Raw genomic sequence first — 24,235 nt, 5'->3', positions numbered from 1 at the left:
TTTGTGGCAAAGACACTTTACATTCACTCTCAGCATTTTTCAAGAATACAATATATTGGTTGGGTGTGGTAGCTCACACCTGTAGTCCCAGCACTTTGGGAGGCTGAGGTGGGAGGATTGCTTGAACCCAGGAGTTCAAGACCAGCCTGTGCAACATGGCAAAACCCCGTCCTTACAAAAAAAAAAAAAAAAAATACAAAAATTAGCCAAGTGTGGTGGTGCGCACCTGTGGTTACCAGTTACTCAGGAGGCTGAGGTGGGAGGATCACTTGGGCCAAGGAGGTTTAGGCTGCAGTAAGCCGTGATCACACCACCACAATCCAGCTTGGGTGACAAGAGTTATACTCTGACTCAAAAAAAGAAACAAAACCACACAAACACACACACACACAAATTACTATTAATTATAGTCACCATGTTGTAAAATAGAATTCTTGAATTTATTCCTCCTACATAACAAAATTTTGTATGCTTTGATCAACATCTCCCCTACCACCCAAGCCCACGGTAATCCCATTCTGTACTCTATTACTATGAGATCAACTTTTTTAGCTCCTATATAAGTGAAAATATGCAATATTTGTCTTTCTGTGCCTGGCTTATTTCATTTCAAATAAGGTCTTCCAGGTTCATCCATGTTACTGCAAATGACAAGACTTTGTTCTTTTTTATGGCTGAATAGTATTCCATTGTGTGTATACACATTTTCTTCATCCAATGGACAATTAGACTGACTCTATATCTTGGTTATTGTGAATAATGCTGCAATAAAACATGGGAGGGAGGGCAGATATCTCTTCAACATACTGACTTCATATTCTTTTTTTTTTTTTTTGAGATGGAGTCTGGCTCTGTCACCCAGGCTGAAGTGCAGCAACACAATCTCAGCTCACTGTAACTCCACCTCCTGGATTCAAGCACTTCTCTTGCCTCAGACTCCAGGGTAGCTGGGATTACAGGAGTACAACACCACATCTGGCTAATTTTTTATATTTTTGGTAGAGACGGGGTTTCACCATGTTTGCCAGGCTGGTCTCAAACTCCTGGCCTCAAGTGATCTGCCTGCCTCGCCTCCCAAAGTGCTGGGATTACAGGCATGAGCCACTGCGCCTGGCCTTGACTTCATATTCTTTGGATATATGTCCAGTAGTGGGACTGCTGGATCATATGGTAGTTCTATTTTTAGAGTTTTTTTGTTTGTTTTTTGAGACAGAGTTTTGCTCTTGTTGCCAGGCTGGGGTGCAATGGCATGATCTTGGCTCATCGCAACCTCTGCCTCCCAAGTTCAAGCGATTCTCCTGCCTCAGCCTCCCAAGTAGCTGGGATTACAGGTATGTGCCACCACGCCCAGCTAATTTTTGTATTTTTAGTAGAGGCAGCGTTTCACCATGTTGGTCAGGCTAGTCTCGAACTCCCGACCTCATGTAATCCACCCACCTTGGCCTCCCAAAGTGCTGGGATTACAGGCGTAAGCCACCACCCCTGGCCTATTTTTAGTTTTTTTTGGTGTTTTTTTGTGTGTGTGCTTTTAGCAGAGACAGGGTTTCACTATGTTGCCAGACTGCTCTCAAACTCCTGACCTCGTGATCCACCCGCCTCGGCCTCCCAAAGTGCTGGGATTACAGGTGTGAGCCACTGCGCCCGGCTTATTTTCAGTTTTTTAAGGAGCCTCCATTCTGTTCCTCAAAACAGCTGTACTAATTTACATTCTTACTAACTCTGTGATTCCCTTTTCTTCACACCCTGGCCAACACTTGTTAATCATTTGTCTTTTGGTAATGGCCATTCTAACTGCTGTGATATGATATCTCATTGTGGTTTTAAAGTGTGTTACCCTGATCACTAGTGTTAAGCCTTAATGTTAAGCAGTTTTTCATATACCTACTGGCCAGCCAGTCTTCTTTTAAGAAATGTCTATCTGGTCCTTTGCCTTTTGAGACATGCATCTCACTCTGTCCCCCAGGATAGAATGTAGCAGCGTGATCTCGGCTCACTGCAACCTTCCCTTCCCAGGCTCAAACCATCCTCCCACCTCAGCCTCCAAGTGGCTGGGACTACAGGTGTGTGCCATTACACCCAGCTAATTTTATCTATTTTTTTTTTTTTTTTTTTGAAACAGAATTTTGCTCTTGTTGCCCAGGCTGGAGTGCAATGGTGCAAACTCGGCTCATGGCAACCTCCGCCTCCCGGGTTCAAGCAATTCTCCTGCCTCAGCCTCCTGAGTAGCTGGGATTATAGGCGCCCGCCACCGCACCCAGCTAATCTTTTTTATTTTCAGTACAGGTGGGTTTTGCCATGTTAGCCAGGCTGGTCTCGATCTCCTGACCTCAGGCGATCCACCCACCTCGGCCAACCAAAGTGCTGGGGTTACAGGCGTGAGCCACCACGCCCGGCCAATTTTATCTATTTTTTTTGTAGAGACAGGGTTTCACCATGTTGCCCAGGCTGGAATTGCCTGTTTTTTAATTGGGTTGTTTTCTTACTATTGCATTCTTTGAGTTCCTTATATATTTTGATTATTAACCCCTTATCAGATGTACAATTTACAAATATTTTCTCCCATTATGTAGGTTGGCTCTTCATTCTGTTGTTTCCTTTGCTGTGCAGAGGCTTTTTAGTTTTGATGTATTCATTTTTTTTCTACTTGTTTATTTTTGCTTTTGTTGCCTATAATCAGGATCTTTAAAAAACAGGTCTTTGATATGAACAGCTTAGAAATGTGATCCCAGAATCTGAATTTTTAATTAGTGGATAAATGATAAAAGTTTACTTCACCAGCAATTTTACCATCAGTTTCTCTTTTGTAATGTGTATTTTAAGGGCCATATTTCATTAATGATCACCTGTCTGTAGTGCTAATCTTCAAAACAGAAAACAGAATTTGTGTCATATTAAAAATATTAGTAATCTACCATATAACTTACCAAAACATCTCAGAAATTTTATTTTCTTTTTTTGGAGAGGGTCTCGCCCTGTCACCCAAGCTAGACAAGCTAGAGTGCAGTGGGGTGATCACAGCTCACTACACCCTTCACTTCCTGGGCTCAAGTGATCCCCCTACTGCAGCCTCCCAAGTAGCTGGGACTACAGATGCAAGCCATGACACTCAGCTAATTTTTAAATTTTTTTGTAGAGACAAGTTATCACTGTGTTGCCTAGGCTGGTCTCAAACTCCTGGGCTCAAGCGATCTTCCCACCTTGGCTGCCCAAAGTGCTGGGATTATAGGCATGAGCCGCCATGCCTGGCCCAGAAATTTTAAAGATAGAGTTGACCTTATCAGTGATCAGAAGAAAGGATTAAACAGTAAATATCTACTTTGATACAATGAAGTGTTTTATCTTATAGCTTTTGTAAGTACTGATACTTAAAGTGTTTAAAATGTTGTATATTCATAGGCAAAAATAATGTTTATGCAGTGGACATGATGAATCTGTTGGTCAGAATCCAGATATCTTTCCTCCCCTTGCCAATTTTTTTTAAGATCACTTCTGTGGTATTTCTGCCAAAAAAATACATATCCTGAATCCAATAATGAGGAATCGCCAGACAAACTCAAATTGAGGGATAGTATACACAGTAACTGTCCTATATCCCTCTAAAATGTCATGGATAAGGAAAGACTACAAAACTGTTCCAGATAAAGGGAGACTAAAAACACATGGAAACTAAATCACTAAATGCATCAGGTTATCTTTCATTGGATTCTGGACAAGAAATGGGGAGTTATCATTTACAAAGGAGATTATTAGAGCCGGGTGCGGTGGCCCATGCCTATAATCCTAGCACTTTGGGAGGCTGAGGCAAGAGGATTGCTTGAGGCCAGCAGTTCAAGACCAACCTGGCCAACATAGCAAGATCCCGTCTCTATTAATTAAAAATAATAAAAAAAGGATATTATTAGGACAATTGGAAAAATTTGAATGGGGACTATAAAATAAATGGTATTAATGTTAATTTCCTGATTTGATTGCATACTGTGGTTATGCGGGAAAATGTCCTTGTTTTTAGCAAGTGCAGACTTAAGTTTTTAAGAATAATGGGATATCATGCCTGCAATTTACTCAAAACTAGTTTAGCAAAATAATACATATATGTGCATGCTTATAAAGAGAGAGAATATAATTAGGCAAATATGGTAAAAAAATGTAACAATGAGGAAACTTAGTGAAGGATATACAAGAATTTTTTTGTACTATTCTTGCATCTTTACATTTAAAATAATTTCTTTTTGTTTTTGAGACGGAGTCTTGCTCTGTCGCCCAGGCTGGAGTGCAGTGGCGCGATCTCGGCTCACTGCAAGCTCCGCCTCCCGGGTTCACGTCATTCTCCTGCCTCAGCCTACCGAGTAGCTGGGACTACAGGCACCCGCCACCACGCCTGGCTAATTTTTTATATTTTTAGTAGAGACGGGGTTTCACTGTGTTAGCCAGGATGGTCTTGATCTCCTGACCTCGTGATCCGCCCGCCTTGGCCTCCCAAAGTGTTGGGATTACAGGCGTGTGCCACCGTGCCCGGCCTGAAATAATTTCAAAATAAAGTTTAAAAACTAGTGGCCGGGCACAGTGGCTCGCGCCTGTAATTCCGCACTTTGGGAGTCCGAGGTGGGCAGATCACTTAAAGCCAGGAGTTCGAGACCAGCCTGGCCAACATGGTGACACCCCACCTCTACTAAAAATACAAAAAAAATTAGCCGGGTGTTGTGGCACATGCCTGTAATCCCAGCTACTTTGGAGGCTGAGGCAGAAGAATCGCTTGAACCTGGGAGGCGGAGGTTGCGGTGAGTCAAGATCATGCCATTGCACTCCAGCCTCGGCAACGAGAGTGAAACTCCGTCTCAAAAAAAAAAAAAAAAGTTTAAAAACTAGTGTAATCTTTTTTTTTTTTTTGAGACAGAGTGTCGCTCTGTCACCCAGCCTGGAGGGCAGCGGCGTGATCTCAGCTCACTGCAAGCTCCGCCTCCTGGGTTCATGCCATTCTCCCGCCTCAGCCTCCCGAGTAGCTGGGACTACAGGCGCCCACCATCAGGCCCGGTTTTTTTTGTTTTTGTTTTTTGTGGTTTTTTTTTTTTGTATTTTTAGTACAGATGGGGTTTCACCGTGTTTGCCAGGATGGTCTCGATCTCCTGACCTTGTGATCCGCCCGTCTTGGCCTCCCAAAGGGCTGGGATTACAGGCATGAGTCACTGCACCTGGCCAAAAACTAGTGTACTTTTAAAGCAATTGGCAAGGAGAAGGGCAATCTCTGGATTCTGATCAACAGATTAATCATGACCACTGCCCAAAAGTTATCCCATTTTTGCCTATGAATGCATAACATTTTCAAAACTTGTGCAGATGTATACTGCCACAGGCATAGTAATGTTTGTAGCATTATAATTTCATAACATAGAAATATAATGAAAATATACTATTAATAGGCATTTTTGTAATACTGAAATCCACCAAAATATCCATAAGGTTAAATAAAATGTTTATAAATTGGAAAAAAATGAGTTAGATTGCTGCTCTGACATTAACTTATAAGATATGAAAGGCTATCCACAGTAAGTGACATAAGCAAATTAAAGCTTGCCTCATTCTGCATGTTTCCACATTCACAGAAGAGTATCTGGAAGAATTTACATTAATCTGTCAAAGCAACCTGTGGTTGTAGGGGAAGTACTTTCAATTTTTACTTTAGAAACTTCTTTTTTTTTTTTTTTTGAGACAGTCTCACTCTGTCGCCCAGGCTGGAGTGCAATGGCCTGATCTTGGCTCACTGCAACCTCTGCCTCCCGGGTTCAAGGTTCTCCTGCCTTAGCCTTCCGAGCTTCCGAGTGGCTGGGATTACAGACGCATGCCACCATGCCTGGCTAATTTTTTGTATTTTTAGTAGAAACGGTGTTTCCCAGCCTTGACCTCCCAAAGTGCTGGGATTACAGGTGTAAGCCACCACGCTCGGCCCGTTATATATTTCTATATCATTTGATGCTTTTTGTTTTTTGAGACAGACCTCACTTTGTCACCCAGCCTGGAGTGCAGGTGTGCGATCTTGGCTCACTACAGGCTCCACCTCCTGGGTTCAAGTGATTCTCCTGCCTCAGCCTCCCGAGTAGCTGGGATTACAAGCGCGTGCCACCACACCTGGCTAATTTTTGTATTTTTAGTAGAGACAGGGTTTCGCCATGTTGGCCAGGCTGGTCTCGAACTCCTAACCTCCAGTGATCTGCCTGTCTTGACCTTCCAAAGTGCTGGGATTACAGGCATGAGCCACTGGACCTGGCCTGTTTGATGCTTTTTTAAAAAAAAAACAACATAAAGGATCCAGAATTATCTGGATCAAAAAATAAAAGGAAAAAAAGTATCTCACTGCATATAGCAGTAAGTTGACCCACAAAAAGATATTGCTATAAAACCCTACTTCTGGCCGCATGCGGTGGCTCACGCCTGTAATCCCAGCACTCTGGGGGGCCAAGGCAGGCAGATCACAAGGTCAGCAGATCGAGACCATCCTGGCTAATATGGTGAAACCCCATCTCTACTAAAAATACAAAAATTAGCAGGTGTGGGGGCGCGTGCCTGTGGTCCCAGCTACTCAGGAGGCTGAGGGAAGAGAATTGCTTGAACCCAGGAGGCAGAGGTTGCAGTGAGCCGAGATCATGCCACCGCAATCCAGCCTGGACAATAGAGTGAGACTCCATCTAAAAAAATAAAATAAAATAAATAAATAAATAAACCCTACTTCTTAAAAGAAAAGAAAAACCTATGTTATTACCTTGATTTCTCATTGGAATGGTTAGTAGAGCAAGGTATGGCAATAGCTGAGTTTGGAGGCATAAAGCTGGTAGGCAGAAGTCAGGAAAAAGTGCTTTTGCTGCCAGGCAATTTTCCCGATACTGTATAGAAAAGAAAAAAAAAGATGAAAGGAAAAATGAAATTAAAAATATATATTCCTAGACAAAGTAAGTTTATTATATAAACTTACACGATAAGTTTATATTAACTTGTAGGTTTATATGCCACAAATATACTTTTAATAGCTTATTTAAGTAGTCCTTTGTAGTTTTTTTAGCATTGTTTAATAAAGTATTTTACCTACACAACTATTCCACATTTGATAAACAAGAATTTTTTTTTTTTTTTTTTTGAGACGGAGTCTCGCTCTGTCGCCCAGGCTGGAGTGCAGTGGCACAATCTCGGCTCACTGCAAGCTCCGCCTCCCGGGTTCACGCCATTCTCCTGCCTCAGCCTCTCCGAGTAGCTGGGACTACAGGCATCCGCCACCACGCCCGGCTAATTTTTTTGTATTTTTTTTAGTAGAGACGGGGTTTCACCGTGGTCTCGATCTCCTGACCTCGTGATCTGCCCGCCTCGGCCTCCCAAAGTGCTGGGATTACAAGCGTGAGCCACCGCGCCCGGCCAAGAATTTTTAAAAGACATTGAATGCATAAGAAAACCAAATTTAAAACTCAAAGGAATTGTTAATGAGCACACACATCACAAAATACAGGAAAATATTTTTCAATGAAATAATGTTTTCTTTAGTCAACACAGTGTTATGGTGAGCAAGAGAAAAGCACAATCCCTGCCTTCAAGAAGCCCTTCTTAGATAATTTATATGCAGCTACAATGCAAAATTAATGTATATGCTATAAAAGACAAAGCAAGTCAATGAGATATAAATTGCTTAGAAGTCATTAAATTCTCCAAGAAACCTGTTGGAAAAAATGTCCTAGGTAATAAATTACAGGGTAATTTTCAGCTGTATGATTTTAGAACTGGAAGACATCTCAGAGACGACCCAGTCCAGGGGTCATGAATTCAGGTATTACAGAAGTCAAGCAGGCAATATAAGTGAATGAACCAGCTGGGGACAGTGATGCCTACTACTCTCATCTCAAAGGGGCAGATGCTACATGGCGAGGTGATTGCTGCTACCCAGAAATATGAGCCAGTGTTATACTTCACTTTCCTTTTATTTTTTTCAGAGATGGGGGTCTCACTTTGTTGCCCAGGCTGGAGTGCAGTGGCACAATCATTGTTCACTGCAAACTCTGCCTCCCAGGCTTAAGCAATCCTCCCAATTCAGCCTCCCAAGTAGCTGGGACTAGGTAGGAAAAACAAAAAAAAATTTTTTCTTTTTCCTGTAGATATGGGATCTCACTATATTGCTGGTCTCAAACTCTTGGTGTGTGCCACCACACCCAGCTAATTTTTTTATTTTTTATTTTTTTAATAGAGATGGGGTTTCACCATATTGCCCAGGCAGGTCTCAAACTCCTGGGCTCTAGTGATCCTTCCACCTCAGCTTTCCAAAGTGCTTGGATTACAGGTGTGAGCCACTGCACCTGGCCTTTTTTTTTTTTTTTTTTTTTAAACCAGGAGATTCCAGAAATTCTGAAGCTAGAAATTCATATCTAACTTTTTTTTTTTTTTCTGAGATGGAGTCTTTTTCTGTTGCCTAGGCTGGAGTGCAGTGGCATGATCTCGGCTCACTCCAACTTCTGCCTCCCGGGTTCACGTGATTCTCCTGCTTTGGCCTCCTGAGTAGCTGGGATTACAGGAGCGCACCAACACACCTGGAAAACTTTTGTATTTTTAGTAGCAATGGGGTTTCACCATGTTAGTCAGGCTGGTCTCGAACTCCTGACCTCGTGTTCTGCCTGCCTCGGCCTCCCAAAAGTGCTGGGATTACAGGTGTGAGCCACAGCGCCCAGCCGAAATTCATATCTGACTTTTAATCATTAGTCTGATTTTTAAAGACTGGCAATTCATTTTGAAAACTCTGTTGTGTATTTTGTTTTCAACTTGTGTGCCACCAATTTTTTACCTCTAAATAATTCAATCATCTACATTTTTAGCTGTGGAGAGTAAGAACACATTAGGTGAATACCTTGTCTACATACAGGCAAGGCCAAGATTTCTTCTCCTTTCTTTGATTAATTTAAATTGACAAGCTCTGTATGTATTTATAGGTATACAACATGGTGTTCTGAAGTATGTATATATGGTAGAATAGCTAAATCGAGCCAATTAACATATGCATTACCTTACATACATATATTTTGTGTGTGTGGTGAGAACACTTAAAATCTACTGTTTTAGTGATTTTCTGTGTTTTTTTTTTTTTGAGATGGAGTCTTGCTCTGTCTCCCAGGGTAGAGTGCAGTGGCGCGATGTCAGCTCACTGCAAGCTCCGACTGGGTTCACGCCATTCTCCTGCCTCAGCCTCCAGAGTAGTTGGGACTACAGGCGCATGCCGCCACACCCGGCTAAGTTTTTTTATTTTTAGTAGAGGCAGGGTTTCATCGTGTTAGCCAGGATGGTCTCGATCTCCTGACCTCGTGATCTGCCTGCCTCAGCCTCCCAAAGTGCTGGGATTACAGGCGTGAGCCACCATGCCCGGCCATGATTTTCAAATACATGACACATTGTTATTAATAGTCACCATGTTATACAACATATCTCTTGAGCTTAAAACTTATTCCTCCTGGCCAGCGAGGCTCCGTCTCAAAAACAAAAAACAAAAAAAACTCATTCCTCCTGCCTAACTGAAATTTTATATACTAGGGATTTCTATTTTCCAATCAGCATTCTCAGGTTGAACTAGGGTTTATTTATAATTTTTTTCTTTTTCTTGTAGATATGGGATCTCACTATGTTGCCCAGGCTGGTCTCAAACTCCTGGGCTCAAGTGATCCTCTTGTTTTGGCCTTCCACAGTGCTGGGATTACAGGTGTGAGCCACCATGCCTGGCCCTAAAGTTTGTTTTTAATTGAAACTGAAATATAACTATGCAGCTGGGCGCAGTGGCTCATGCCTGTAATCCCAGCACTTTGAGAGGCCAAGGCGGGCAGATCACTTAAGGTCAGGAGTTCAAGAACAGCCTGGCCAACATGGTGAAACCCCGTCTCTACTAAAAATATGAAAATTAGCTGGGCATGGAGGTAGACGCCTGTAATCCCAGCTACTCAGGAGGCTGAGGTGGGAGAATTGCTTGAACCTAGGAGGTGGAGGTTGCAGTGAGCCGAGATGGCACCACTGCACTGCAGCCTAGGCAACAGAATGACTCTGTCTCAATAAAAAATAAATAAATAAATAAAATACGGCCGGGCATGGTGTCTCACGTTTGTAATCCCAGCACTTTGAGGCCGAGGCGAGAGGATCATGAGGTCAAGAGATCGAGACCATCCTGGCCAACATGGTGAAACCCTGTCTCTACTAAAAATACAAAAAATTAGCCAGGCGTGGTGGCTGGCGCCTGTAATCCCAGCTACCTGGGAGGCTGAGGCAGGAGAACTGCTTGAACCTGGGAGGCGGAGGTTGCAGTGAGCCGAGATCATACCATTGCACTCCAGCCTGGGCAAAAAGAGCAAAACTCCGTCTCAAAAAATAAAAAAATAAAAAATAAAATAAAATGTAACTATGCTTTGATTTCAATAAAACTGAACTAATGTTTTCAAATTTTGATGGTTTTTTTTCCCTTAAAAAATTGTATAAGCATTTAAGAGTCACCTTTTTATGTTTTATAAAAACTCAGAATCTAATTGTGGACCTTAGCAACTATTAAAAATGAAATATTTTTTCCTTTGTTATGTTTTAAAGAAAATAACTGCTTTGAGTTATAATTCACGCACCATAAAGTTCACATATTGAAAGTACAGAATTCTTTTTTTTTTTTACCTTTTTATTTATTAGAAACCACTGAGGTTTGTGCAAGGGTCGAAAACTTGATCCTCCTCCTTGGCAATGAGCATATCCTCGGGCTTTGTTGGAATGCATCACACCTCTCGTAGCTATAGATGTGCTATATTCCCTGAGTAAAGAGCGTGTCTAACAAATGAGACAAGATGTGAAAAAAAAGAGATTTATAAAACAGCATTACTGATATTCCTGATAAATACAAAAATACTAACCATATTTTCTATGTGTTCACTTTCTTCAACATCACTACAGCCCTATAAATAACAGCATTATAAACTTATCTAAAGCAAATTCCACTGGGACATATCCATCAAATTAAATGTGTAAACCCTGACTGGATCTTGGACAGGGGTGGGGGAAACAACTTTGAATACATTTTTGAGGCAAATGAGGAAATCTGAATAGGGACAATATATTGCTAGATTAGTGTCAAGTTTCTCTGGAAAGTTAACTTAATTATATAACTAATTAGTTTATGTAACTAATTAGCTAATATAACTACAATATAATTGAAACTAAAATATGACTATGCAGCTGGGCACAGTGGCTCACGCCTGTAATCCCAGCACTTTGGGAGGCCAGTTATATTAACTAGTTATATTTTAGTTTCAATGGGGTATGATAATGCTATGGTAGTTGTAATAGAACAATGTCCTTATGCTGCTTAAGTGTCACGATGTTCACAATTACTAATACTTTCCAATTATTCAGCGAGAAACAAATATGTAAATATATATAGAGATTAAGAAAAAGTGGCAAAATATGCAAACTGCCAAACAAAAGTTAAGGATATGCAGCTATTCATTGTACTATCATTTTTTTCTTCAGATTTTTAATTTGTGTGGGTACCTAGTAGCTATATATATTTATGAATTACAGGAGTGATTTTGATACCGGCATACAATGTGTAATAATTACCTCAAGGTAAATGGGGTATCCATTACCTCAAGCATTTATCCTTGGTGTCACAAACAAGTCAATTATACTCTTTTCGTTGTTTTGTATTATTATTTAAAACAGCGTCTCAGTCTGTTGCCCAGCCTGGAGTGTGGTGGCACGATCACAGCTCACTATAACCTCAAACTCCTGGGCTCAAGTGATTCTCCCACCGCAGCCTCCCAAGTAGCTAGGACTACAGGTGCATGCCACCATACCTAGCTAATTTTTAAAATCTCTTCTAGAGATGGGGTCTCACTGTGTTTCCCAGGCTGTTCTCAAACTTCTGGCCTCAAGTGATCTTCCTGCCTTGGACTCCCAAAGTGCGGAATTACTGGCAGGAACCACCGCTCCTGGCTCATTGTACTATCCTTTTAATTTATTTATAGGTTGGAAAATTTCAAAATAAGAAACAATTATTTTAAAAGTTAAGCAAATTCAACTGCTGAGTAATGAAGTTCTGTATCATAAATGGTTTTTCTGTGTCTTTCCTAATTTTACTTATTACTGCTATTTCAATTTTTTAATTTTTTGAGACAAGGTCTGGCTCTATTGCCCAGGCTGGAGTGCAGTGGTGTGATCTCAGCTCACTGCAACCTCTGCCTCCCAGGCTCAAGCCACCCTCCCACCTCAGCCTCCTGAGTAGCTGGGACCACTACACCCAAGCAATTTTCTTGGTATTTTTTGTAGAGATGCGGTTTCATAACGTTGCCCCAGCTGGTCTCGCACTCATGAGCTAAAGTGATCCACCTGCCTCGGCCTCCTTATGTGCTGGGTTTACAGGTGTGACCCGCTGAGCCTGGCCTTATTTTAACATTTATAACACACAGAAATATTAACATATCAAAACAGTGTTGTCCAACAGAACGTCCTGCAATGATGGAAATGTTTTGTATCTGGGCTGTTCAATAAAGTGGCCATCAGCCACATGCAGTTATCAAGTACTGGAGATGTGGCTAGTATGACTAAGGAACTGAATTTTTAATTAAATTTAAATGCAAACAGCTACATGTGGTTGGTGGCTGTTGTACTGGTAAGGGCAGTGTTAAGATGTTAAGAACAAAATACAAATTTTATGGTAAATAGTTTCAAATATGTAAAAGAAAATTTTAAAAACTAGCAGAAAGTATAGCAACATGTACAGTTCTTTCTCTTGTATCTACTTCTTAATGGTTGTCATATTTTGAGTATGTATTAATTTTAAAATCAGAAAATAAGCTGGGGCTGGGCATGGTGGCTCACTCCTGTAATCCCAGCACTTTGAGAGGCCAGGGCAGGCAGATCGCTTGAGCTCAGGAGTTCGAGACCAGCATGGGTAACATGGTGAAACCCTGTCTCTAAAAACAAAGGAAAAAAAATTAGCTAAGGATAGTGGTGCTTGCCTGTAGTCCCAGCTACTCGACGGGGGAGTGCCTGAGGTTGGAGGATCGCTTGAGCCCAGAAGGTCAAGGTTACAGTGAGCCGTGTTTGTACCAATGGACTCCAGTGTGGGCAAAAAAGTAAGATACTGTCTCGAAAAAAAAAAAAGAAAATAAGCTGGGCATGGTGGTGTGTGCCTGTATTTCTAGCTACTTCGAAGGCAGAGAGGAGAGGATCCTCTAAGCCCAGTAGTTCAAGACCAGACTGGGTAACATAGCTGTGGATACAGCCTCTTCTCAAAAAAAAACCACCATAACACAAAACCAGAAAATTTAGAGACAGGAGTGGTGGCTCACACTTGTAATCCCAGCACTTTCGGAGGCTCGGGTGAGAGGACTGTCTGAGTCCAGGAATTTGAGACCAGCCTGAGCAACATAGTGAGATCCTGTCTCTATACACACACAGAAAAAAAAAAAAAAAAAGAAAATAACTTTAGAAACAATTGGTGCTATATTATCAGCAGAAAAATCAGATTTGCTACTGAAGCTTCATTATAAACACTGAGTTGGTCACATTAACTTTAGCATAGTTATGAAGAAGAGTCACATAAAATAATGTCAGACAATTAGGGATAAAAGTAAACTTTCTTTTCTTAATTCTAAGGAAATACTATAAACATAAACATTTTAAGTCAAATGGTCTTACATTCCAGTCACCACTGAGGATATCTGCAAAACTTAGAAATTCACTGGCTCTCACAATATCATCAATTTCCATGAAGAAATCTATGTAGTTTTGGTGAAGATATAAATTAAATAAGTCTCCAGGCATGTGTGACATTTCTACTACCTCCTATAAAAAGAAGCATATGTACATAAATTTGGTAAAAATGCAATGGTCAAATATATATGCACACAAATAATATATCCTTTGTAACCTGTACTGTCATTAAATAACTTACCTCAGGTTCAACAAGTAATGTATCCCGTTCATATTCTGATAAATGAGAGGGCAACCGAGGTGAGTCTAATTCTGTTAAAGATGCTCCTATAAAAAATTTCTGGAATTATTAAAGATAATACCTTCTTTATAATTATATAGCACCTCTCATTTGAAGAGTTTGAAAATTTTAGACATATAATACCAACATAGTAAGCAAACTGTTAAAAAATAATAAATAAATAAAAAACAACTGGAAGCAAGCATCTATTTTTTTCATATTAGCAAGAACTAAATTAACAATTCTGATGCTTAGATTATGGCTTCTCTAGACTTAAAATATTCGATTTCCTAATGCACTCCCATTTCACCTTTTTCAGCTTTGGGTTGCTTTCTTCCCTTGGTTTCTCATCTCAGTACAGTGGTCTTTACTCTTTTATTTACCATGTAGGAAGATGTTGCTCTCTACACGAAAGAATACGAATTCCATTCACTAATGCAAGAGACAATAAACGTATGTTGGGGAGGAAAAGAAAGGAGAGAGGCCGGGTGCGGTGGCTCACGCTTGTAATCTCAGCACTTTGGGAGGCCGAGGCGGGTGGATCACGAGGTCAGGAGATCGAGACCACGGTGAAACCCCATCTCTACTAAAAGATACAAAAGATTAGCCGGGCGTGGTGACGGGCGCCTCTAGTCCCAGCTACTCGGAGAGGCTAAGGCAGGAGAATGGCGTGAACCCGGGAGGTGGAGCTTGCAGTGAGCCGAGATTGCACCACTGCACTCCAGCCTGGGCGACAGAGCGAGACTCCGTCTCAAAAAAAAAAAAAAAAAAAAAAAGAAAGGAGAGAAAGAAAAGAATCAGGTGGGAATAGTCACTTAGGTTCAAAGTAAGAGGATCCAGTGACAGAGGAGTGTCCTCACTGCCACCTAAGTGATGCCCATTTTTCACAGATGGTATGAAGGTTTCCATTTAGAAATCCCAGTTTCTTTCCTTTAGGAAAAGGAAAGAAAACAGGCATTTGCTATCAAAAGGAGGGACTATTTGGGAAACAGGCATTTGCTATCAAAAGGAGGGAAAACAGGCATTTGCTATCAAAAGGAGGGACTATTTGGGACACTAAAATGGGCAATAGGGAGTGAAAGAACTGAGGGGGAGCGTCATCAAAAAAAGACAGAAAAGGCAATAAACATCTCTGGTTGGGGAGACAGAAAGCTTGTAAATTAGAAATACAAGAGGATTGAAAGAAACCTTAAACTACTTGGTAATCTGTCTAAGGCTCGTTGGCTGGAGGCCAGTGTTAAGAGGGCTTTAGGCTACCAACACTTGCCACTAAAAGTCTAGATGATCTGCTCTCTTACCTTCAGCAAACTATAATTTTCAAGATGTACACACATGGATATGGCCTGCAATAGCATGTTTTTACTTTTAATCCTGCTTATGGTCAGAAAATATTCTGATTTCCTACTATGTCTTAGGCCTAGGCAAACAGTATCTGACCTAGCGCTAACTCGTAGAGCAGAACCAAAATATGTGACATTTTTTTAAAAGTGACATTTTATTTCCATTTTAAGACTATGTGATATCCAACAGATTTTAAAAATGTAAAAATTTCTTACTTTTACAATATAGAATTTTCCCCAAAGCTCTGAAGAGAAACAGAGAAACATCTTTGCCACCAATAGCTTGGACCTCTTGATTTTCAAAAACCCTATCAGGTTTTTTTCTTCGTTTTGATTTTGACAGCACAGCATCCGATTTTAAAGACATTCCTTTTTTCCTTGGCCATAAGTTGTTTTCTCCTGAATAATATACATCCAAGTGACAATATTTAAATTAAAATATGAAAATTAAAACTAAGAACACTTCAGATATAGTTACACTAAATATTCTAATTAAAATATGTTTTCCTAATAAACAAAAATTATAAATGACATTAACTGAGTCAGAATCCTCTTTGGGTTACTAACATTAAAATGGAATAAAGTATTATCTGAAAGTTATTTCATAATGCAGATTTCAAACTTTCACATGCACAATAGCACAATCTCTAATATAGGTTGACATTCCTGATCCAAAAATTCAAACTCCAAAATGCTCCAAAATATGAAACTTGCAGTGCCAATATGATGCTCAAAGGAAATGCTCATTGGAGCACTTTGTACTTCAGATTTTCAGATGAGGGATTTTCAATTCGTATAATGCAAATATTCCAAAATCTAAAAAAATCTGCAATCTTTCTATTCCCAAAAATTGCAAATAAAGGATATTCAACCTGTACAGTCACATCGCCTTGGTTTCTCATCGTGTTATGTGCAAGGTACTGTTCTTGGCATGTGATACATATGAATTTAATCTTCATAACAATCCTGTGAAGGGAGAATTTTTTTTTTTTTTTTTTAAGATGGAGTCTCACTCTGTTGCCCAGGCTGGAGTGCAGTGGTGTGATCTCGGCTCACCACAACATCTGCCTCCTGGGTTCAAGTGATTCTCCTGCCTCAGCCTCCTGAGCAGCTAGGATTACAGGCGTATGCCCGGCTAAATTTTTGTATTTTTAGCAGAGATGGGGTTTCACCATGTTGGCCAGGCTGGTCACGACCTCCCAACCACACTAATTGGCCTCCCCAAGTGCTGGGATTACAGGCATGAGCCACCATGCCTGGCCTTTTTTTTTTTTTTTTGACACAGGGTCCAGCTCTATCACCCAGGCTGGAGTACAGTGGCACAATCATAGCTCACTGAAGCCTCAACCTCCAGGCTCAAGTAATCCTCCCACTTCAGCCTCTCAAGTAACTGGGACTACACGCACCACCATACTGGCTATATATATATATTTTTAATTAGAGATGAGGCCTCGCTATATTGCCCAGGCTGGTATCAGACTCTTGAGGTTGAAGCTTTCTTCCACCTCAGTCTCCTATAATGTTGGGATAACAGGCGAGAGCCACTGCACCTGACCAATTATTATTAGACAGTTAATGAAATGAGATACAAAGAGGTGAAGTCATTGGCTCAAGGTCATCAGTGAGTGAATAACCAGGCAGTCTGGTTCTGCAATCTATGTTTAACAACCTCTCTATTGATGTTGAGAGTATCCAATTTATGAATATGCATGTGATCAAATTTCTTGGGTTTTTATTTTTTTTCCTTAATTTTTTTGTAGAGACAAGGTCTTGCTATGTTGCCCAGGCTGGTTTCAAACTCCTAGGCTCAAGTGATTCACCCACCTTGTTGGCTTCAGGCATGAGTCACCATGCCTGCCCCAAGTTTCATTTTTAAGTCTGCTATTTAGAACTCAAGAGTGCATGGCTTAAAAGCTACCTCGAACAGCAGAAAGAGCACAGGATCTGGATTTGAATCAAAGTACTGTCTATCTCATCAGGTTGATATGAGAATTAAATGAAAAAAACATAATTGCTAACGTAGTTCCTGGCCCACTCTTTGATGTCAATTGTCAATGTTAAGCATTAAGTAGTCTGCTAAATGCCTTCTGAAGGAGGACTATGCAGTAAACTATGATCATTACAGTAAAAATGTAACTCACTGTCATTAGTGAAACTATCTTTTAACATCTTTCTACACATTAACAGTAAATTTAAACATAATCTCATAAATGTATACTTTTTAATATTAACAGGAAATAAATTTATTAAACATATCTCATAAATTATTATAAAAATAATTTCAGGCCAGAGGCAGTGGCTCACGCCTGTAATCCCAGCACTTTGGGAGGCCGAGGCGGGCGGATCACGAGGTCAGGAGATCGCAACCATCCTGGCTAAGACGGTGAAACTCTGTCTCAATTACAAATACAAAAAAATTAGCTGAGCGTGGTGGCAGCTGCCTGTAGTCCCAGCTACTCAGGAGACTGAGGCAGGAGAATGGCATGAACCCGCGAGGCGGAGCTTGCAGTGAGCTGAGATCATGCCACACTCCAGCCTGGGCGGCAGAGCGAGACTCCGTTTCAAAATTAAGTAATAATAATTTCAAAAGTAAACCTACAACAGCACAGTATTATTAAACTGATTAATGGCTGGCCATTTATTGAACACTTAACATGAATCAAGCACTGTAAGAAGCACTCTATAAGTATCACCTCACATATTCTTCATAGAACCCTAAGAGGTAAGTGCTCACATAAAAGGTGAGAAAACAGAGGCACAGAAAGATAAGAGTCACTTGCATACGCCTATATAACTGGTAAGTGGCAGAGGCAGAATTTTTATCCAGGAAATCTCGTTCTAAATTAACTTTGAAAGGTAAACTATCTCAAACAGAAACAAGGATATATACTACGACATATTCATAGAAGGGTATGTATGCATGTGTATACATTTAATTAAGCCACTGTCTCAATAATAAAGAAGGATAAATAGGTATAGACCAAATGTAAGTTAAAATGTTTGATTTCATTGAATCAATTAAGTCAGTCACCTATATAATGCCACATGACTGTATCTTCCATAGTTACCTTTTGAAGAAGAAAACTGGAGGCTGTTTATTGCACTTCTGATATCACCAGAACATCCTTGACAGAGCAACTCTAGAGAAGTTTTGTCAGGGACAGTAATTTTTCCTCCATTCTAAAATAAGAAAATTAAATTTTAAAACAAGTATTTTCTTAAAAATAACAACAAAAAACCCCAACCTATTTTCTAAACTTAATTAAAGTAAATTAGATTCTTTTAAATTTAAATACTAAAAAGGGCACGGTGGCACATTCCTATAATCTCAGCAATTTGCGAGGCTGAGGCAGGAGGATCACTTGAGCTGAGGAGTCTGAGACCAGCCTAGGCAAGGTAGTAAGACCTTATCTCTACAAAAAATCAAAACAATTAGCGGGCATGGTGGCATGTGCCTGTAGTCCCTGCTACTTGGGAGGCTGAAATGGCAGGATCACTTGAGACCTGGAGATGAAGGCTGCAGTGAGCTATGATCTTGCCACTGCACTCCAGCCTGGGCAATAGAGCAAGAAAAAAAAAATTACCTTAAAATAATAATAAAAAACTAAAAAGCCTTCATGCTAAACACTGGTCTATGAATGGTACAAGCTTCAATGACTTCTTACAGTTTAAGGTATACTTTCAGGAAATATTAAATACTGTATTATTTTACTTTTTCACTTTGACCAGGTTGTATTTTGAAGTTTTTACTCTTTCTCACTACGTACACACAGATATAACACAACATATATGTGTACACACAAAAAAACCCTCAAAATGCAACAGAATGTGATAAAATTAAATATACACAAAATAATCTAACAAATTTATGAAATTTACATGAAAATTCCTTTACTAGGGTTTTCAACACATTATACAGTCTGGTGAGGATGAAAAAGCCACAATTACACCAATTATTTCTTCTTTTTTAAACCAGAGTCACTTGAACCAATCAATTCACTAAAAAAAAATTTTTGTTTTGACACAAGGTCTTACTATATCACACCTGGGCTGGTCTTGAGCTCCCAGGCTCAACCAATCCTCCCACTATTGTCAGCCTTTGTAGCTGGGACTACAGGCATGCACCATGGCTCAATTTGCAGTTCTCATGCTTATAGTAGAGAATGTAGATGTTTTTTTAGAGACAGGGTCTAGCTCTGTCCATGACAGACTACAGTCATGTCATCTAGATCACTGCAGCCTCAAAGTCCTAGGCTCCAGTGATCATCCTGTCTTAGGCTTCTGAGTAGCTGGGACTACAGGAGCACACCACCATGCCCAGGTAATTTTTTTTTTTTTTTTTTGGGATACAGAGTTTCGCTCTTGTTGCCCAGGCTGGAGTGAAGTAGCACAACCTCGGCTCCCTGCAACCTCCACCCCCTGGGTTCAAGCTATTCTCCTGCCTCAGCTTCCTGAGTAGCTGGGATTATAGGTGCCTGCCACCACACCCGGCTAATTTTTGTATTTTTATTAGAGATGGGGTTTCGCCTGTTGGTCAGGCTGGTCATGAACTCTTGACCTCAGGTGATACACCTGCCTCGGCCTCCCAAAGTGCTAGGATTACAGGCGTGAGCCACTGCACCTGACCCATTAAATATTTTCAAAACACTAATGGCATAATAATTCATCACAGTAATTGCTTCCTATATTATTGGACTCAGTTTGTTTCTCATTTTTCACTATTAATATCTGTTATTTATTGTTAGGTGCTCTACACTAACGTGTTTAATCCTCAAAACAACCTCTCCCTTGGAGATTTCCCTCAGTTCCTGTGGTCCTAGCAGTGCAACAAAAATTATGTTTCATGCAAGATTTGGTTGATTTATACCAACAAGATTCCCTAAAAACATGACGCTGGGAGCAGAAGGTCCATCAGTTTTTAACATCATCTTGATTTGAAATATAGAAAAAATGACGTACTAAAAGTGAAAAGAAGCTGGGCACAGAGGCTCATGCCTGAAATCTCAGCACTTTCAGAGGCCGAGGAGGGAGGATCACTTGAGCCAGGAATTCAAGACCAGCCTGGGCAATACAGGGAGACCCTGTCTCTAAAAAAAATTAAAAAATTAGCCAGGCATGGTGGTACCAGCCTGTAGTCCCAGCTGCTTGGGAGGCTGAGGTGGGAGGAACACTTGAGCCCGAGGTCAAGGCTGCAGTGAGCCATGATTATGCCACTGTAGTCCAGTCTGAGCAAAAGAGTGAGACCCTGTCTCCAAAAAAAAAAAGTGACAACAGCTGTATATGAATGTAAATAGCCTTTACAATACTGAAGTGTTTCTTTGAAAATGGTTGATGACAAACTTTATGATACATGTTTTTCACCACAATTAAAAAAAATGTGAAAATAAAAAAGTGACAACAGGACAACAGGAAGAGTTGAATTGTTGATAACTACCACACCTACATGCCAGAAAACATTTTCTTGCTGATAGACACAATTTAGAACAGTAAACCAAGCAAAGGAAAAATTTACCTCAATGTGAAAGTGGAAGTTTAATAGTAGAAAAATGTTAAAGATTTTTAAAATCAGTATTTCCTACATTTGCTAAAATGACATGCCTTATGAGTATAATAAAATGTTTTAATTCTAAAAAATTAAAATAATACTCCTTCAGTTTACATAATATTATTTAAGCTAGGCTTTCTATAATTATCAGTAAGGTTTAATTATCAGAGACTTACCTTGTTAGCTTCTATAGTCACTATTCGATTAAGAAATTTCATCATAATTGTTGGTGCCACAGGGTTGAAACTAAAAGTTTTATAAAGAAAGATAGCAGTTAAATGATTAATTTAAAAATATAACATGTATGAGACCTTTATAAGCAGAAATTTCTTTCTTACCTAATATTTGAGATAGAACACTCTTCCTGAATTTCTTTGGGAAACAATAACCTTTGATTATTATCTCCACTGAGACTGTCCGAGATTATAAATATAAGAGGACATCGACCAATCCTCACATACTTCCTAAAATAACAAAATACAGCAATGTTGAAATTTAAGCCACTTCTCATTTAATTTGGAGTTTTAGAATACTTCACTGAAACCTACCTTAGAACTTCATGTAAAGTATGAGAATCCCGATAAAACTGGTTAGGTAAATCCTATTGAAAATAAAAAATAAATAATAGTATAGATTTATTCCATTGCAAATTTATTTTTCAAATTTATATTTATTGAGATACGCAAAAATATATTTATTCAATGTATTTTAAACAGAACTTTCATAGAAGTGAAAGGAAACATGAAATAGATGATATCCCAAACAGTAATATACATCAATGGGGATCCCAATTTTTAGACAAAATTTCTTAGGGTTGCTTTCCAGTTACAGTATTTTCACTAGGAAGCAATTTTCCAAATTTCTCTTTTGTTTTTCTATACTTAAACCATTAAAATTTATAACATTCCTTATCCTACAGCTATTCCATTCAAGTTTACTAAAAGAGACTTTAGGTTTCTACTATTACAAAGCCTTTGTGTTGTATTTTACCAATATCACTACTATAGAGACAATTAACGTTATCAGGTAAGATATATCTCACAATTGTTTAGTCAATAACTGCAGCAAGATTTTAAAAGTTGGCTGGGTGTGGTGGCTCACATGTGTAATCCCGGCACTCGGGAGGCCAAGGCAGGCAGATTACCTTGAGGTCAGGAGTTCCAGACCAGCCTGGCCAACGTGGCAAAACTCCATCTCTACTAAATATATAAAAATTAGGCCGGCATGGTGGCAGGTTCCTATAATCCCTACTACTCGGGGGAGGCTGAGGCATGAGAATTGTTTCAACCCACAAGGCAGAGGTTGCAGTGAGCCAAGACTGCACCACTGCACTCCAGCCTAGGGGTTAAAGTGAGACTCTGTCTCAAAAAAAAAAACAAAAAAAGACTTTAGACCAGGCATGGTGGCTCACGCCTGTAATCCCAGCACTTTGGGAGGCCATGGCGGGCATATCATGAGGTCAGGAGATCGAGACCATCCTGGCTAACTCGGTGAAACCCGGTCTCTACTAAAAAATACAAAAAATTAGCCAGGTGTGGTGGCGGGCGCCTGTAGTCCCAGCTACTCGGGAGGCTGAGGAGGAAGAATGGCGCGAACCTGGGAGGTGGAGCTTGTGGTGAGCTGAGATCGCGCCACTGCACTCCAGCCTGGGTGACAGTGACACAGCAAGACTCCGTTTCAAAAGAAAAAGATTTTAAAAGTTGTCCTTACTTCAACCAGAATTATCTTCTTATCAGTTCTCAGATCATCTCCAAGCATTTGTAACTTGTTATACTTTGTCGCTCTTAGTAGAAACTCTTTGAAAACTGCTATCTGAGACTGATAGGGAAACATATGGAAGCTTGATTCTGAAAGGAAACACATAACCACTTTTATTTTCAACAAATTATATACATTAATATTATACATCTGTATGTACACACACACATACTTGATGCATCTCACAATACTGTTGACTGTTTCCTAATTAGGAAAAATCATTTAAATTTAAAATAGGATATTCCTTTCAAAAGACAAGAGTCAACATGTAGCCAGGCGCAGTGGCTCACGCCTGTAATCCCAGCACTTTGGGAGGCCGAGGTGGGTGGGTCGTTTAACCTCAGGAATTCAAGAGCAGCCTGGGCAACATGGTGAAACCTGGTCTCTACAAAAAAATACAAAAATTAGCCAGGTGTGGAGGCTTGTGCCTGTAGTTCTGGCTACTTGCAGGGCTGAGGTGGGGGTTGGGGCTGGGCGGGTAATAGCTTGAGCCCAGGAGGCGGAGGTTGCAGTGAGCCAAGATTGTGTCACTGCACTCCAGCCTGGGTGACAGAGTGCGACCCTGAGTTAACTGACCTAAGAACACAGCTGTCAGTATAACATTCATATAATTGGTAAAAATATTTATGACTGTGGCCTACCCAATGAAGAATCTCTAAATGAGTTCAAGCCTATAAATGAATTACCTTCAGTGATAAGGGTTTGGTTTGTTTGTTTTGAGATGGAATCTCGCTCTGTCGCCCAGGCTGGAGTGCAGTGGCACAATCTTGGCTCACTGCAACCTCCACCTCCCAGGTTCAAGTGATTCTGCTGCCTCAGCCTCCTGAGTAGCTGGGATTACAGGAACGCACCACCACGCCTGGCTAATTATTGAATTTTTAGTAGAGACGGGGTTTCTCCATGTTGGTCAGGCTGGAGTGATAAAGGTTTAACAACAAAAACAGAATAACTGATTAGTGAACTTGAGAATGAGGGAAGCTCTCTGAAGACATGTTTCATATTGAAGACTGTTTACGTTAAAGCTTATCAGACTGTCAAAAGTAATGCTACTATTTAGAAAGCAGTAAAAGCCAGATGCAGGAACACACGTCTGTAGTCCCAGCTACTCCAGAGGTTGGGTCATGAGAATCCCTTAAACGCTTAAGAAGTTCATTCTAGACACCATAGTGAGACTCTGTCTCTTAAAAAAAAAATAATAATAATGGGCTGGGTGTGGTGGCTCACGCCTGTAATCCCAGCACTTTTGGAGGCCGAGGTGGTTGGATCACCTGAGGTCAGGGGTTCGAAAACAACCTAACCAACATGGTGAAACCCCATCTCTACTAAAAAATACAAAAATAAGCCGGGCATGGTGGTGGGCGCCTGTAATCTCAGCTACTTGGGAGGCTGAGTCAGGAGAATTGCTTGAACCCAGGAGGCGGAGCTTGCAGTGAGACAAACCACTGCACTCTACCCTGGGCGACAGAGCAAGACTCCGTCTCAAAAAAAAAAATAGTAATAGTAATAATAATAATAAAGAAAACAGTAAAAGCCCCAGCAGGATGGGATACTAGTAGCACAAGGGAGTGCATTAAAGAAGAGTCCAGAGAAGGGATTTTGAGGAACACTCCACAT

General features: G+C 40.4%; 1 protein-coding gene across 8 annotated transcripts in view; it reads right to left on the bottom strand.

Annotated features, from left to right (window-relative positions):
- The window catches only part of RAD17 (RAD17 checkpoint clamp loader component), a 46,076-nt gene that overhangs the window by 8,234 nt on the left and 13,607 nt on the right, over window positions 1-24,235 (bottom strand). For all 8 annotated transcript variants that reach the window (XM_030798564.1, XM_030798568.1, XM_030798561.1 and 5 more), the window contains 10 exons: window positions 22,574-22,710; window positions 21,412-21,464; window positions 21,202-21,327; window positions 21,040-21,109; window positions 18,387-18,498; window positions 15,535-15,717; window positions 13,940-14,025; window positions 13,684-13,830; window positions 10,663-10,812; window positions 6,755-6,875 (listed from right to left, as the gene is read on the bottom strand). In XM_030798564.1, the coding sequence (XP_030654424.1) occupies window positions 6,755-6,875; window positions 10,663-10,812; window positions 13,684-13,830; window positions 13,940-14,025; window positions 15,535-15,717; window positions 18,387-18,498; window positions 21,040-21,109; window positions 21,202-21,327; window positions 21,412-21,464; window positions 22,574-22,710 (1,185 nt within the window). The remainder of the gene's footprint in view (window positions 1-6,754; window positions 6,876-10,662; window positions 10,813-13,683; window positions 13,831-13,939; window positions 14,026-15,534; window positions 15,718-18,386; window positions 18,499-21,039; window positions 21,110-21,201; window positions 21,328-21,411; window positions 21,465-22,573; window positions 22,711-24,235) is intronic.

The sequence above is a fragment of the Nomascus leucogenys genome, chromosome 18 (assembly GCF_006542625.1).
Source record: "Nomascus leucogenys isolate Asia chromosome 18, Asia_NLE_v1, whole genome shotgun sequence".
In the NCBI taxonomy this organism is placed as follows: domain Eukaryota; kingdom Metazoa; phylum Chordata; class Mammalia; order Primates; family Hylobatidae; genus Nomascus; species Nomascus leucogenys.
The sequence above is the reverse complement of the archived record's forward strand: the minus strand, read 5'-3'. Positions and strand labels throughout refer to the sequence as shown.